The 17152-nt window shown below is 46.3% G+C and overlaps 1 protein-coding gene across 9 annotated transcripts in view; it reads left to right on the forward strand.

Moving 5' to 3' along the window:
• The window catches only part of SEZ6L (seizure related 6 homolog like), a 214421-nt gene that overhangs the window by 138798 nt on the left and 58471 nt on the right, over positions 1 to 17152 (forward strand). For all 9 annotated transcript variants that reach the window (XM_054470080.2, XM_054470081.2, XM_054470083.2 and 6 more), the window contains exons 7-9: positions 3440 to 3606; positions 4540 to 4734; positions 6520 to 6658. In XM_054470080.2, coding sequence (XP_054326055.2) covers positions 3440 to 3606; positions 4540 to 4734; positions 6520 to 6658 — 501 coding nt within the window. The remainder of the gene's footprint in view (positions 1 to 3439; positions 3607 to 4539; positions 4735 to 6519; positions 6659 to 17152) is intronic.

Below are 17152 nucleotides of genomic sequence, written 5' to 3' on the forward strand. Positions count from 1 at the left end.
GTTGAGTTGACTGAGTCTCAGAGACTTGTGGTCAGAAGCCAGCAGAAAATGTGGGAGCAGTTGACTGCTGAGGTGTAGGAGAGGGTAGGGCACTGGCAGTGTTTACCGCACTTCCAGAATGCCCCCACCTTAGAATTTTGGAGTCCGAGAAACTTTGATCTAAGAATTCTAATGTTTTGGCTTCTTTGATGGATCAAACCTAGACTATGTGGTCTTTAGGTTGGAAAGACTTTAAAAAAAAAAAAAAAAGAGAACTGAATAATTTTCCCATACCTCTTAAGTCCACTTCCCTCTAGGCAGTTCAGCTTTATCCAAAACAACTCTATATCGATAAATTGCTGCTTTAAAGTGTAAGGTATCTAGCAGGGGCTCCCGAACATGGCTTTTCAGCAGCACCAGAATAATAACCTGGGGAATTCTTTAAAAATCAGATTCCCTATCCTTTCTTCTGGAGACTCTGAAAATCCAGGCATGGGAACCCTTGGTGAAGGACCATTTCCAAATCTTAAACCTCAGATCTGCCTCTTCTGTGGGGTGCTTGAGATGAGCCAAGCTTAAGTTTATACTAGACAACAAGAATTAGCAGAGACAAAAGAATGCATCAAAATGAGTATGTTCTTATTTTCTGAAAGTTGTTTAAATCCTGACAAATGGGCCCCCCACTGGCACTGGTCACTAGTAGTTTCTCTGGGGTCCTGCAAAGATCTGCATGAGCAGACACCTATCAGGAAAAAACCAGCTTTCAAGTGTATCAGCAGGAAGAGAAGTTTGTAGAGTTCATCAAGGTTAAAGGTCAACACACACAAGAAAATGATGAAGACATTACTCTCTGGGCCAAGAAGAAAAGAGAAATCAATTATGTCTGTTCCATGTACTTTATTGAGGGGGAAATGGCTAAAATACCACAATATGTCAGTTGCAAGAACTCAGAGCTAGATAAGACTCTACATAAGAAAGGGGACTTTGACCTAAAGTCAAAATGGAAGGAGATTGGATAATGGATCCAAAAATACAGAGGGAGGAGTATTCCAACCATGGAGAATCGGAGGATGAGCACAAAGATGTAGGGGAAAGAGTTAGCAAATTTGTTGGGGGGCTGCAGCGGAAGCTCTCATGAGAACAGGAGGAAAGAGATCTGGGAGGCTAGATTGAGGTTATATCCTGAAGGACTTTGAATGCCAGGCTACTTTTATAGGCAACAGAGAGCCATGAAGTCTTTTTAATAGAGGAAGGACATGAATAAAGATTTTAAGATGATTTTCCTCAAAATGAACCCTTTCTAAACTCCAGTCTCATAATATGCCCCATAAAAAGTGAGTTCTCTGGTCAAACATGTTTGGGAGACACTGCGCCCACCCTGTCCTTGCCTTGAAAGGTCATAATATGTACTAGCTAACAAAGGCACTAATAAGTCCTGCAGGGAAAAAAGTTTAATTTTTATTTAATTCAGCATTTTGCAAATCCATTTGACCATATACTATATAAGAACTTGAGAGAAAATGTATTACTATTGCAGACATTCTAGAAAATATGGTTAGAAAATTGCTGGTTTTAAAAGATTAATAGACTACAGAGATTTTGAAATCTTGAAGCTTTCCTCCAGAGCAACCCTCTTTGCCAAAGGCTTCTGTTCTTTGAAAGAAGTGTCCCAACACACGGCCCCTAAGATACAACAGAGTCATCAGGAATCAGAAGACTATGTAGATGCCCCTTCCCACTCCTGGAATGCCCCCTGGACTCCACTACAGCCCCCATCCTTGCCTCAGCCATACTGGACACATGGCAAAATAAACAAACTATGGCTCCAACATTTATACATCTTAGTGACATTAGAAACTCGTCTGGGCAGCATAAAATAAACTATTTTTATGAGTCAGTAAAAACCTCAAAGGCTTAAAAATGTGTGTTTATGACTCCATAAAAGAAGCTTATCTAATTTGTATACAGTTTTCTTCACCACTTTTCCATAATTTGTTTAAAAAACCAAGGCTAGCAAGGAGTCAACTTCAAATAGCTTTAATAACAATAAAAATAAATACCAAACATTTTGTTTAACACATTTTATTTTTCAGGGCACTTTTTATTTTGCAATATTCTCAAAGTCCACCTGTAACAGGGGTCAGAAAGACGTTATGGTCGGGTCTCTCCTTTCACAGTTGAGGACACTGAGGCTGAAAGATGTTTTAAGACTTAATGTAAATCCAGATGGGGAATTGGGAAATGGGAATTATGACTCCTGACTTCCCACATAGTGCTCTTAGAAAATGGGGATCAGAGACAGAGCCTGGCAGGGGTCAAATGCTTAATAAACAAAACTTACCTACTGTGTCCTGTTAACCATTTTTTTTTCTTTTTTTAGACTGAGTCTTGCTCTGTCACCTAAGCTGGAGTGCAGTGGCTCGATCTTGGCTCACTGCAATCTCTGGCTTCCAGGTTCAAGTAATTCTCCTGCCTCAGCTTCCAGAGTAGCAGGGACTATAGGCGCTCGCCACCATATCCGCCTGAATTTTGTATTTTTAGTAGAGACGGGGTTTCACCATGTTGGCCAGGCTGCTACCTAACTCCTGACCTCAGGTGATCCACCCACCTTGGCCTCCCAAAGTCCTGGGATTATAGTCGTGAGCCACCATGCCCCACATTCTGATATAGGTGCAACTGTACCCATTTTACAGATGAGAAAACAGAGGCTCAGAGAAGTGAAGTGTTCTTGTGCAAAGTCACACAGCTGAGAAGTGACAGAGTCAGGACTCACACCCAGGTCTGCCTGACTTTACATAAGCCACCATTTCGGCAATGAGATTAGTCCATTAATTCCAACTTCTCAGTTAATAATAATAGTCAACATCAATTCATTAGTTCATCATTTGGTTTATTACATCATATACATTACTCTCCCTACAACCTCAGAATAAATCCATAAGGAAGCCAGGACAGGCATTTAGTCCCATTGTACAGAAGAGGAAACAGGTTCGATAAGGTGATGCTTGTCTGAGCACATAAGAGGCAAAGTCAGGACTGGGCACGGTGGCTCACGCACGCCTGTAATCCCAGCACTTTGGGAGGCCAAGGCGGGTGGATCACCTGAGGTCAGGAGTTCGAAACCAGCCTGGCCAACATGGTGAAACCCCGTCTCTACTAAAAGTACAAAAATTTGCTGGGCATGGTGGGGCACACCTGTAATCCCAGCTACTCGGGAGGCTGAGGCAGGAGAATCACTTGAACCTGGGAGGCGGAGGTTGCAGTGAGCCAAGGTCGCACCATTGAACTCCAGGCTGGGCAACAAGAGTGAAACTCCGTCAAAAAAAAAAAAAAAGAGGCAGAGTTAGGTTTGGGATTGGGTAATGAGGCTCCAGAGGCAGTCGTAGCACATCCCTTCCTCTGCCATGTCAGTGACCCAGGAAGAACTGTCAGTGTCCCTCCTCTCTGCTCCCACTGCCAGGATGACAGTTCACAGCGGGCAGACCAACAAGTCAGCTCTTCTCTATGACTCCCTTCAAACCGAGAGTGTCCCTTTTGAGGGCCTGCTGAGCGAAGGCAACACCATCCGCATCGAGTTCACGTCCGACCAGGCCCGGGAGGCCTCCACCTTCAACATCCGATTTGAAGGTGAGGGTCCCTGGGAGCTTCCCCTTCTCTTGTGGGGCTGGGGGTAGCCTGGGAGCAGGGAAAGCATGGGGAGATAGAAATCTGGGCTGCGAAGGATGTGGGAAATCCCATGGCCATGTGGATCCTTTGGTTTCCAAAGACAGGCTCTTGGTTTCATTAATAATAACAATGCCTATCATTAACTGTGCACTTACTACGTGCTCAGTGCCTTCGGTGCACTGTCTGATTGGATTTCAGCTTCTGCCTCATGTTTGATCCTCATCACACTGAAACATTAGAACTGTTATTCTATCTGATTTTTGGTGAGGAAACAGGTTTAAGAAACTTGGGTGACCTGCACAAGACCACCAGTGAACAAGGATGGAGTTAAGATTTCTGTCCATCCTGTACTGGGGAGCCCTGAAGCTCTGCTCCACTCCACCTATTAGACCTCTTAGAATTCAGCCACTTCTTCCTCCAAGAAGAATTTAGCAAGAGCCTCTCCTGCTGAGACCCTGACTCTTGAAGAAGGGGTTCGCTGGGCATTTCATGTACGTTGGGGGACTTTCTGTTCTGGCTTTGCCAAGAAAAGTTGGCTTTTATCATAGACAACCCTACAGTTTCCAGTGGCAAAAAATCAGGGCTCTGAAGTTACGGGCCATGGGAAGGATCCATATAGGATGTGGAAAGGCATTAAAACACAACAACTCCACAGGGTGGAAAAGACAGAGATTCTTATTCCTATTTTAGGTTTTTTTAAAAGAGGCCCCAAGGAATCAACTGGGTGGCCCCAGGGTTCTCAGCACGTCAGCTGGAACCAGGACACGTGATCTGGTACCTGTTTTCTTTGGGGCTTTTCTAAACAGCAAAGGGGACCCATCTTCTGAAATACAGCACCGTGGGGTAGTCCTTGCGTCATCTGAACTGCTGCCTCTCTTTATTTCCCTTCCTCAGCGTTTGAGAAAGGCCACTGCTATGAGCCCTACATCCAGAATGGGAACTTCACTACATCCGACCCGACCTATAACATTGGGACTATAGTGGAGTTCACCTGCGACCCCGGCCACTCCCTGGAGCAGGGCCCGGCCATCATCGAATGCATCAATGTGCGGGACCCATACTGGAATGACACGGAACCCCTGTGCAGAGGTGAGTGGACCCACGACTCTCTTCCCACAGCACCCCAGGGACCTCCCCCCTTTGGATGAGAAGACCAAGGCCCCAGCTTAGAGGTCTGTTCCCAGTTTTCATACCAATTTTAGGATTAGAACCCTTTCCAGGGTTCACTGTCCTTTGGTTCAGGGTTGCTGCTGGTCCTGAGAAAATTACAAAATGGGTAAATTTTAAAAGGTGCACCTTCTTCCAGGCATAGGTCCCACAGTGCACAGCTTGGTGAGCTGAATACTGCATGGATTTCAGCTCCTAAATACTCCCTCTGCTATGTATGCCTGTGCAGTGCACAACCCACGCAACAACCTCATTAATAAGAACAATAATAGTTCTTAATTGGTGTGTAATAATTACGCTACCAGCACTTTGCTAAGAGTGTATGTGCATTATCTGATTTCAACCTCACCATAGCCTTATGAAGTAGATTCTAACAGCCCCTTTTGCAGGTGAGAAACTAATGCTGTGAAGTGACCTGCCTAAGAACACACCGAGGGGAAGTGGCAGGGACAGGAATGGAACTCAGGTCTCCCTGTTCTGAGCCCCACTGGACAATGTTGGCTACATAGAACCCTCATCTACACAGGCTCCAGCGGACTGTCCTGCCAGTTTCCCCATATTCTTTTTGTTGTTGTTGAGACGGAGACTCGCTCTGCTCACTGCAGCCTCCGCTTCCCGGGTTCAAGCGATTCTCCTGTTTCAGCCTCCTGAGTAGCTGGGACTACAGGCCTGTGCCACCACACCCGGCTAATTTTGTATTTTTAGTAGAAACGGGGTTTCACCATTAGCCAGGCTGGTCTCGAACTCCTGACTTCAAGTGATCCACCCACCTTGGCCTCCCAAAGTGCTGGGATTACAGGCATGAGCCATCGCACCTGGCCTGTTTCCCCATATTCAAGGCCGCTGAGCCACCCTGAGCCTGGGTCTCCTGCTGGCATGTGGAGTAATGAAAGGTGCCCTCACTCCTGGCAGCCACAGCCTCAATGGCAGTTGGTGTGAAATCACAGCCTTGCCATGGTGAGGGATTGATCCCTATATTAAATGTGCTGGTTTAACAGAGCGGAATTTATTGGTGCTTTGGCCTCTGCCATGTTCAGAACTTTCCAAAGTGGTAAACACAGAGTGGAATTTAAAGGGCACCTGCCGCAGCCACATCTCTGCTTCCAGTTCAGGGCCGGGACCTGTCATAGCAACATTATCTAAATTATCGAGCAGCTACCACGTGCCAGACGCTGTGCAGCATGTTTGACATTCATGAGCTTAAGCCTCAAAATAACCCAATGAGGTTGGCAGTGGTATTGCCCCCATTTTATAGAGAAAGGGAGCTGAGGCTCTGGGAAATTACGTACCTCCTCCTACAGCCTGTTAGCGGCAGAGGCAAGATTGGAACCCCAGGACCACCTAACTTGAGTGGGCGGTCTCTTAGCCACTACTCACCCTGCAAAAGAGCAGAGGCTGTTGAGGAGTCATTCTGACCACTGAGCTCTGTCCTTGGTCTTGAAAGAGCAATAGCGCCTCTTAGCCCAACTTTTACCAACCCTCAGGCGCAAGGTAGGCAGCTGGCCAGCTCTCATTTAATCACTAAACACACACACACACACACACACACACACACACACACGTGCTGGCTGCCCAAGGTGAAGGCACCTGTCCACAGTACACAGAGATTCACGGCTGTCTGACTTCATAGCCCACATGGTTAGCCGCTATGCCACATTGACTTCTTTACAAATAAAGTCCGTCTTCTTGCCTGTCCGTCTTTTACAGCCATGTGTGGTGGGGAGCTCTCTGCTGTGGCTGGAGTGGTATTGTCCCCAAACTGGCCGGAGCCCTACGTAGAAGGTGAAGATTGTATCTGGAAGATCCATGTGGGAGAAGAAAAACGGATCTTCTTAGATATCCAGTTGTGAGTGTTTATAATGGGTGGCCCTCTAATTTGGCAAAGTTTGGGAGATTGAGAAAGAAATTTCTCCTGCTTTATTCTTTCAACCAATGTTAACTAAGCGTCTACTATGTGCCGGGACTGTGCAGAGAACAGGCATTCCCATAGTGAGACCAACAACAGCAGCACACATACACACACACACACACACACACACACACACAGAGAGAGAGAGAGAGAGAGAGAGTCCCTATCTTTGGGAAATTCAGCCTAGGAAACAAATATGAAATGAGGACATACACAAATAATTGCATACTCTAACTTCAATATGTGTTGTAAGGAGAGGTTAATGGTGCTATGAGATTCTATAACTGGAATTTGATATAAAAAGGAAGGTCAGAAAAGTCTTCCCCGAGGATCTGATACTAAAGCTCAGAACTAAAAGAGGAGTTGGAGTGATGCATCCCAAATGAACAGAATGTGCAAAAGCCCTGTGGCAAGCATCTCATTTTCAAAGGACCAACTGGCCAGTGTGGCCAGGAAGAAGGGGGCACTGTAACACCCATTTACTGGACTACAGTTGTTTATTTTCCTGTTTGTCTCCCTCAACTAAACCAGAAGGTCCTCTCCACTGGGGCTGGGGCTGACTACCCTCTGTTTCCACAGTCTAACGCAGAGTCCGATACACAGTAGATGCTCAGGAAATGATTGCTGAATGAAAAAAAAAAATGTTTTTAATGAACGGACTTACTTGGCTGTGCGGCTGGGTTTCCTGTACTCACAGGGGGTAACCATTAGATTCTCCATCCAGAATGTTCCCCACTAGCTCCCCAGGAGGGTGACACTTGCAGGGAAGCAGCTACCTGGGCCAGATGCAAAAGTGACTGCTCTAAGCATTTCTGTCTTAGGTAATTCTCACAAAGAACCCTCCCTGGGAGGTCATTAACCCCACTGTCTGAGAAGGCAGCAGAGGTGCAGGGAGCCCACCCAGAAAGCCAGCGAGTAGCAGGGCTGAAATTCAGGCCTCTGTGGCTTCTCAGTCATGCTCTTTCCACTGCCCCATGTAAGATGGGGGTGAGAAGTGGACAAAGACAGATGGTGGTGTCTGGAAAAAGCAGAATACAGGGTTCCCGACAGACCCAGGTGGCAGACGGGAGGGTGGCTGCGGGAGGAGAGAGTGCTGAAACCCAGCAGGCTGGGGAAGCAGCACTCATGGTTCTCTGGCTCTACAGAGGAATCTTGCAAGAGAAAGAGAAATTAGTTTCAAATTATTAGTGACTGGCTTTTGAGACTGTTCCTTAGATGCAGCAAAAATGTCCTTAGTCTGGGTGCAGTGGCTCATGCCTGTAACCCCAACACTTTGGGAGGTTGAGGCAGGAGGATTGCTTGAGACCAGGAGTTTGAGACCAGTCCCAACAACATAGAGGCATCCTGTCTCTTCAAAAAAATAAAAATTAGCTGGGTGTGGTGGCACACGCCTGTGGTACCAGCTACTTGGGAGGCTGAGATGGGAGGATCTCTTGAGCCTGGGAAATTGAGGCTGCAGTGAGCCATGATCATGCCACTGCACTCCAGCCTGGGTGACAGAGTAAGACCTTGTCTCGAAAAAAAAAAAAGTGTCCCCAGAGGCTGTCCCAGAACCTCCTTCTCCAGTGGAGTCAGAGATTTACACAGCTTGAATAGCTGCCCCTTGTGGACTTGGGGCCAGGCCAATCTAAGAAAGAATTCCACCTCCTTCCCATGTGACTTTGGGCTGGGCTCACCTGTTCTCACCTCTCTCTGGGCCTCAATTTTTCTCTCCTGTAATGGGGGTCTTGGAACATCAATGCTTTGTGGTTGCTGGAGGCAGATTTTATGCATTCCTAGCCCATTGCCTCACTCCTCAATAAAGCTCATCCTCATCTGGGCACGGTGGCTCACACCTGTAATCTCAACACTTTGGGAGGCTGAGATAGGAGAATCACTTGGGGCCAGGAGTTCAAGACCAGCCTAGGCAACATAGTGAGACCCCATCTTTACAAACAATTAAAAAAACTAGCCAGGCATGGTGGCACCTGTAGTCCTAGCTACTTGGGAGGCTCAAGTGGGAGAATTACTTGAGCCCTGGAGTTCCAGGCTGCAGTGAGCCATGATTGCACCACTACTTCAGCCTGGGCAACAGAGTAAGACTCTGTCTCTTAAAAAAAAAATTAAAATTAAAATTGAATTAAACAGACCTCATCCTCTTCCCCCCATTCCTTTCTCTCTGACTTCTAGAGTCTGGAATAAGATGCTTATTCATTCATTCCAAACAAACTGTTTGAGTGTCTACTATAAGCCAAGCACAATTTTATGTGCTGGAAAGGTTCTAATGGTTGTTCCTTCAGTGGTGAAGTTCATATTGAAAAGAATGGAATGGATTGTCTCTCTTAACTCTAGGGAAAAAATTATTGTGTACATACTGTGTGCCAGCAGTAGGCTTAGCACTGAAGATACAGTTGTGAGAAAAACAGGGCGGTCCTCACCCTACATGCCTAGCAGGTGAGGCAGGTAAGAAAGTAAATGCAGTGTGAAAGGAGCAGTGACAGGCAGATGAGGGCACCTGAGTGAAATCAGGAGGGCTTCCAGGAGGAAGTGACTTCTATAATAGCATGAAAGAGAAGGTAGGCAGGTGATGAGGGGAAAAGAAGAATGTCCTGGCCAGGCATGGTGGCTCACGCTTGTAATCCCAGCACCTTGGGAGGCTGAGGTGGGTAGATCATTTGAGGTCAGTAGTTCAAGACCAGCCCAGCCAACGTTGTGAAATCCCGCTCTCCACTAAAAATACAAAAATTAGCCAGGCGTGATGGTGGGTGCCTGTAATCTCAGCTATTCGGGAGGCTGAGGCAAGAGAATCACCTGAACCCGGGAGGTGGAGATTGCGGTAAGCCAAGATCATGCCACTGCACTTAAGCCTGGGTGACAGAGTGAGACTCTGAAAAAAGAAAGAAAGAAAGAGAGAGAGAGAAAGAAGAAAAAAAGAAGGAAAGAAAGAAAGAAGGAAAGAAAGAAAGGAAGGAAGGAAGGAAGGAAGGAAGGAAGGAAGGAAGGAAGGAAGGAAGGAAGGAAGGAAGGAAGGAAGGGAGAGAAAGAAAGAAAGGAAGGAAGGAGGGAGGGAGAACAGGACAGAAAAGGAAGAAGAATGTCCTACCTGCATGATGAGAACATCTGCAAAGCATCTACAAAGCCTGGAAATGAGAGAGTGTGACCCACTTAATGAATAAAGTTGAACGTGGCTGGAGCAAAGCATGGCAGGTGGGTAGAGATTACAGAGGGAATGGATCAAAGGGAAGCTCTGGGGTCTTCTTAGCTGAAGCTTCACATAGAAAACTTTATTCTAAGGCTGCATCCCTTAGGAAGCCTTCTGTGTTGCCCCCTTGTCCTTGTCCATAAATATAAACTTATGGTTCCAGCTTATGAATTCCTTCCCCCAGAAGTTACCAGGAAAACTGCCTGTCTTCAGCCAAGAGAAGGTACAACCTACTCCTGAGTTCTTGGATTCTCTGGCAGAAGATTCCACCCAACCCCAGGCCTCATGAAGTCATCTATAATCCCCCCTCTTCTGCTTGGCTCGCCTCTTCTCGCCTCACAGGGAGCCTCCCAGATGAGTGGTTTTGCTTAAATAAGACAGGCCCACATCTCCCTTTGGTGCCAGAGGTCTGGAGGAGGAAACAAGAAAATGGGAATCTTTACTTTCATCATCTCTAGGCATCAAATATTCAATTAACCTTCAGCCTGACACCAGATTGGGTTTTATTTCTACCACTAAGCATGCATGCAATGGAGCAGCCGATCCGGGAACCTCAAGCAATTAAAGCTTCCCCAAAGCCAGGCCACTGGCATTAGTATCAGGAAGGGAGCCCTTGCAGCGGGGGCAGGCTTTCTCTCTTCTGAACATTTTCACAATCGTAGATTGAGCATTGACCAGTAGAGAGGACCCTCAGTTTCCTTCCTCCCTGCCCTGATACTCCATGCCCTCAGCAGCCCTGGACCCAGCACCTAGCATCTCTGGGCCTCAGATTCCTCCTCTGCAAAATGATGGGCTACCTTGAATCAAGGGTAGATGCAAATCCAAAATCATGAAGGTCCAGGCAACACAAATGCAGGAATTAGAGCTGTTGTGAGATTATATGGAGGAGAGGGAGCTGTGATGAATTAGGAAGTACACACCCTATCTAAAATCATTTAAATTCAATTTCCATTTTATTTTATTTTATTGTTTGCGATAGAGTCTCACTGTCACCCAGGCTAGAGTGCAGTGGTGCCATCTCAGCTCACTGCAACCTCCAATTCCTGGGTTCAAGCGATTCTCCTGCCTCAGCCTCCTGAGTAGTTGGGATTACAGGCGTGTACCACCACACCCAGCTAATTTTTGTATTTTAAATAGAGATGGGGTTTCACCATGTTGGCCAGGCTGGTCTCAAACTCTTGATCTCAAGTGATCTGCCTGCCTCAGCCTCCCAAAGTGGTGGGATTACAGGTGTGAGCCACTGCCCCGGGCCATAATTTCAGTTTTTAAAAATAACATCCTCTCCTCCAAAAAAAAAAAAAGTGCCTACTGGCTGAATCCAAACTGAGGGCCACCAGTTTGCAACCCTTGCAAATGATTAAGGTGATTGAGGGTTTAAGCTCCTTTCTCATTGCGGCAATGAAGAAATTCATATTTTTAAGCACTTACTATTTTCAAGGTCTTTACTAACATTAATTTTTTCTTCCTATAAGTTAAAAATAAATTGTATTATTTGCTCTTTGGATTAATCCCATGAAGTAGGTGCAACTATTACATTTAATTATATCCTCTTGCTTCCTCACCACTTCACTTGGATGTCTAAGAGGCATCTCAAATGAAATGTATTCAAAGACAAACTCCTGATTCTCCCTCCCTATATCTATTTATAGGGAGATATTTATCTATTTATCTATTATACTTATTTTACCCTATCTTTCTCATATGTGTAAGGTATGATCTATTCCATCAGTTGCTTGGGGGAAAGAATCAAACAACGACAAAACAGAAACCTTGGCATTATTCTGGCCCAGTGGAGTGCTGACTTTCTTAGCAAGTTGATGGCACAGTGGGCCACACCCTGATTTGTAGCATCTGTCAATTTCCACGGTGTAAATATTCCCACCATGACCCATTTTAAGCTACCAACATAATGACAACAGGCTCTCCAAATGCCTGGACCATTAGCTCTTACAAGCCAGTATGAGCCTGCCCCCAGCCCAGCACACTCACTGTGAACTGGACCTTTCTCTTTCTCCCACACCCTGTAGCCAAATCCTCAGGAAATTCCATTGCTTCTACTCAAAAGTCAAAGTCTTCCCAGAGTCCAAGCAGTTCTGACACCTCCACTGCCACCTGCAGGGTCCACGCCACCACCTTGTCTTCCCAGGATTGTTGCAACAGCCTTTGAGGTATCCTTGTTCCCACTTTTGCCCCCTTTGGGCTCTTTTTAACCAACACTCTGAGTGATCCTGTTACAACCGAAGTCATATCACCCATGCTCTGCTCAAAGTTCTGCAATAGCTCCCCGTTTTATTTGGACTTAAAGCCAGTGTTTTTACAAAAGGCCCTATGGGATCTAGCTCTGGTTACATCTCCAGCATCACTTTATTCCTCTCTTCTCCTTTCTATATGGTACATTCGACCATATTAGCCTTCTTGCCATTCCACACACATGCCTCAGGGCCTTTGCACTGCTGTCTCCTCTGCCATTGGGATGCTCTGCCCCAAATATCTGCAGAGCTTGCTCCCCATCTCTCCATCCTCTGACTTTGCTTCACTTCCATAGCCCTTACCACCACCTAACACACTACGCATTGTGGTGTATCCTGAAGTATTTCAACTCCCACACCTCCACCTGGAATGTCACCTCCATGAGAAGAGCAGGAGTTTATTTTATGTCTTATTTACTGCTGTAACCCTAACATATAGACCAGTGCATGGCCCATAGTAGGTGCTTAATAAATAAAAGGCAATGAAATAAATGTAGCTTGTCACGATCATACAGACATGAGGCTTCAAAGCAATAATTTGAACCCAAATTTATGTTCAGCTGGCTATGATGCACATGGAGGGAAAAAAGAGGGTCAGAAAAATACGGAAAGATCTTCTGGGGACATGGCCTCCATTTTTTAATAAGTACAGGTTTATTACATGACAGGGAACCTGGTCGATAAGAAATAACACTTGGCTGAAAAACTTTACTTTACTTATCAGGTAAAGTATTAAATAATAGAAGTAGGAGGACTCCCCAAGAGAATGTTTTATAGGGTTATAGTTTCAAAGGATGTGTCATCACAGACCTTAGAATCAGACTATCTAGCGGAAGGGGGCTTCAAGATCCCCCAATCCAGTGATGCTGAGATATGCTGGCAGAGTTCAGGGACCAAGTGCCGTGGGGCTTGGGGAGCCTACATCATTCTCCCGGGTGTTCTGAGCACTGGACACTAAGCCAAGCAGAAAGTGATGATGGAACCACAGACAGGCTCAGAATGAGGCCAATAAGGGGGGGCATCGCCCTCCCCAAGGCAGCTGTCACGACTTGTGTTAGGACAAGCAGCCAGCGTCATCCCAGGGCCTTAGGATTTGCAGTGACATCAAAATCAATTCAGTCCCAGTTTTAATCATCATGGACATGTGAGGACTGTCATTTTTGTCACTGAGCAAGTTTAATTCGATTCCACATATATTTATTGAGCATCCACTATGTAGCAGACATTGAGGCTGGGCCCTGGCAGTGAGCAAGAGAGATGCAGCCCCGCCCTCGGGGAGCCATGTCGCAGGCTGATACAGCAGCAGCAAGAGGAAATACAGCACTCTGGGGGCCCAGAGAGAGGGAAGGTGAGCCTGGCTGAGAATGTGAGGGAGAAGCTTTCCTGAGAACAGTAAAGTCTAAGTCAGTTTTCCTCAGCCAGGGGCTATCTTGCCCCAGAGGACACTTGCCAATGTTTGGAGGCATTTCTGGTTGGCACAATGGGAGGGTGGGGTGGAGAGCACCCCCAGCATCTAGTGGGGACAGGCCAGGGATGCTGCTATGCATCCTACAATGCACAGGACAGTCCCCACCACAAAGAATGAGCTGACCGAAAATATCAATGGTGTTGAAGCAGAGAAACCCTGATCTATGCTAAGACCTGAAAGACAGAGAGAAGATGGGCAGAGATGGAGGGGAACAGTGTTCCAGCCAAAAGGAACAGCATGTGCTAAGGTCCAGAGGCAGGAAAGCACAGCTCCCTTCTTAATTGTCCATGATATTTAATATTTGCTGAGCACTTAGGACATCCCAAGCATTTACATCCTAGACATCTTCACGACAAGCACATGCCTTGGGTTCTGTTATTATCTCCATTTTCCAGATGAGTAGACTGAGGCTTAGGGTGGTGGGAGAGTGCCTGCGATCGCACAGCTAGAAGCTGGCGGAGCTTGGACTTTAACTCCACTTGCCATGTCTCCAGGACCCTGTGTGTCTGGAGTTCAAGGGCGCATCCATGAAGTAGGACAGCCTGGAGGTGAGTGCGACTCAGCAGCGCCTCGAAGGCCACATTAGGGAGTCCGGGCTTCCCCAAATTGGGCAGCAGGAAAAGGGTTTAAGCATTTAAAGAGATTAAAGCTTTGCAGAAGGGAGCTGAGTCCTCTGGTCACCAGCCCGAGGCTCACGCCGACAAGCTTGGCACACGCTTGGCAGAGTGGCATCTGGACTTGGCACCTCCTCCCTCCCACAGAGGGAGTGAAAATAGCATCTCAACAGCCAGGGTTACGTGAGGCCCAAGAGCTGCTGGGTTTAATTTATCTTGCTTGGTTTTCCACTGACAGTTTTAGTAAACCAATTTGGGTTTGATAGTAAAAATAATTCCATCCTCCGGGCCCCTCAGCCCTCCTAAGTGTTTGCAATTGTTATTTTTCACATCGACGATGGGGAGGGAGTGTGCACTGCAGACCGAGCTGGGTAGGTGGCCCATAGTAGGCGCATGACTTAGCTGTCTGCTGAGTCATGAATGAGGACGTAAGCCACATTTCCCAGGCGAGAGGGGATCTCTCTCCCTCTTCGTCTACTGGGCAGTCTGTTGATACCGTGGGCATAGCGGTTCTAATTAGTTACCATTTATTAAAAACCTACTATGTGCTAGGCAGGCCCTGAGCTGCATCGTTTAGGTCCGTGAGCAATAATAAATGTGAACATTATTATGCAGAGATAATAATTACATAAATTAGAGCTAATGTTGGTAGAGATAATTACAGAAGGGTAATTACCCAAATTAGAGATAATGTATGCCAAGCACATTGCATGTTATCTGGCACATAGTTGGTGCTTCATAAATGGAGACTACTATTATCAGGAATCCTCAGATAAGGCAGATATTATCATTACCACTTTATGGGTTGGGTAATGACAGCACAGAGAGGTTGTGTGGCTTCCTCAGGTCACACAGCTAGTAAAGATGGAGCACACACTGTAGCCTCCACTTCCACTGACTTGAACAGCTTTCAGGGCACCAGCTGCGTGTCTCGGCAATGCAGCAGCAATGCAGGAAGGCTCCCAGGCCTGTAGGGACTCAAAGTTCAGGAAGGGACGTACAGCCATAAACAGACAACCTGGCAAAATGTAGGCAAAGTCCTGTGGCTTGGAGGGTGAGTTGGGGAGGTAGAGGGGAACTAGATTTATCTCCGTGAATTATGGAAATATCCCTGAGAAGGTGACATCCAGAAGGAATCTTGAAGAATGCCAGTTGCCCGGAGTTAATGGGAGAAAAGTGTCGTGAGCAAAGGATTCAAGCAGTGATGACAGTGACCATTAGGCGTGAAATGAATGCTCTGAATCACAGCGTCAGTTACAATTGTTTGCCCCACATTGTTGGTGTTGGAGGAAAGAAGGAGGTTGCATCAACTTGGGATGAGTCAGGAGCCCTCAGGCTAAACCTTCTTCACACCCCAAATGCCTCCCTAACCCACCATGTATCCCTCCCAGCTCCATCAGAAATCTGCCTCTTACTCTAAAAACACAACTGAACAGAAACTTTTAAATCCTAAGGGACTTTTCATGTTGCTCTCCTCTCACTCACTCTCATTTGTTCTCTCTCCACACCCCTTCCCCAACTCTCAAAATAAATTATGGAAAGGAGAATAAGGGAGCTAACATTGGTGAAGGCATCATAGAATAGAAGATTCAAGAGGGGCCCCAAGTGGGGAGGTAACTTAGCAAGTATCACACAGCAAGAGAGGACCAGAAAGACAACCTGCTTGTGGCCACAAGAGCTCAGCACGGGGGGCCACAACCTTGAAGATGCTTTGCAGCCAAGGAGACATAAAAGCATCTAGAGTCAAAAAGAGGTGCTTGTAAGTGCATCTTGATGTTCACCAGCTCTGTGGCCTCAGGCAGATTATTGAAGGTGCTGGTGCCTGCCCCCACAATGGGATATTTTGTTCACTTTATCCCCAGTGTCTGGCACAAAGAAAGTTCTTGATCAATATCTGTTGAATGAAAGAGATGGTAAGGCTGGGCACAGTGGCTCATGTGTGTAATCCCAGCACTTTCGGAAGCCAAGATGGGAGGATCGCTTGAGCCCAGGAGTTCAAGACCAGCCTGGGCAACAAAGCAAGACCCCATCTCTACAAATAATTTAAAAATTAGCCAAACATGGTGGCACGCACCTGTGGTCCCAGCTACTTGAAAGGCTGAGGTGGGAGAATCACCTGAGCTCAGGTGTTGAGACCAGCTTGGGCAACATAGTGAGACCCTGTTTCTAAAAAAAGAGAGACAGAGAAGGTGGGTGTGTAAATTAATTAAATAATGTAAAAATTAAAATAACAACATAAGGTTTCTGACACAAGATAGGCAGATAACCATAGCTAACACTACTTTTACCCCTACTATATCCCAGACTTTATGCTAAATATTGGCACACATTATCTCATTGATGATGATGATGATGATGATGATGATGATGAAAGACCAACAACTGACGTTCATTGAGTACTTACAATGTGCCAGTCTTTACGTGCTTTTTTTATCTATAGTAACTCATTTCACTCTCCAGTGCAATATCAGTACCCTATGCAATATCTACATCACATCAGTATGACTATTCCTTTGTACAGATGAAGAAACTGAGGCTGAGAGAGATGAAACTGCTTGCCCAAGGTCACACAATTAGGATGTGGCCAAGTCAGGACTTGAACCCAGGTCTCTAAGACCAAAGCCAGTTTTTAACCACACACACACACACACACACACACACACACACACATTGATTCCTCTGAGCTTGCAGTTTGAGTGTTACAGTAGGAATGAAGAGAATCCATACACAGGTCCTACCCAGGTATCCCAGCTGACTAATTACCTTCCTCTCCCCCACTATTTGCAGGGGATTGTGGTGGTAACTTGGAAACACAAGCCCCAGGGTTAGGTCCTCCACCAATACATGCCCGTGTTCTGCTCCTTGGCCACACCACGCTCTTCTCACCTTGGTGATTGCAAGAGCCTACTTGGGAGGGGA

This window comes from Pongo pygmaeus, chromosome 23 (assembly GCF_028885625.2).
Source record: "Pongo pygmaeus isolate AG05252 chromosome 23, NHGRI_mPonPyg2-v2.0_pri, whole genome shotgun sequence".
NCBI classification, from domain to species: domain Eukaryota; kingdom Metazoa; phylum Chordata; class Mammalia; order Primates; family Hominidae; genus Pongo; species Pongo pygmaeus.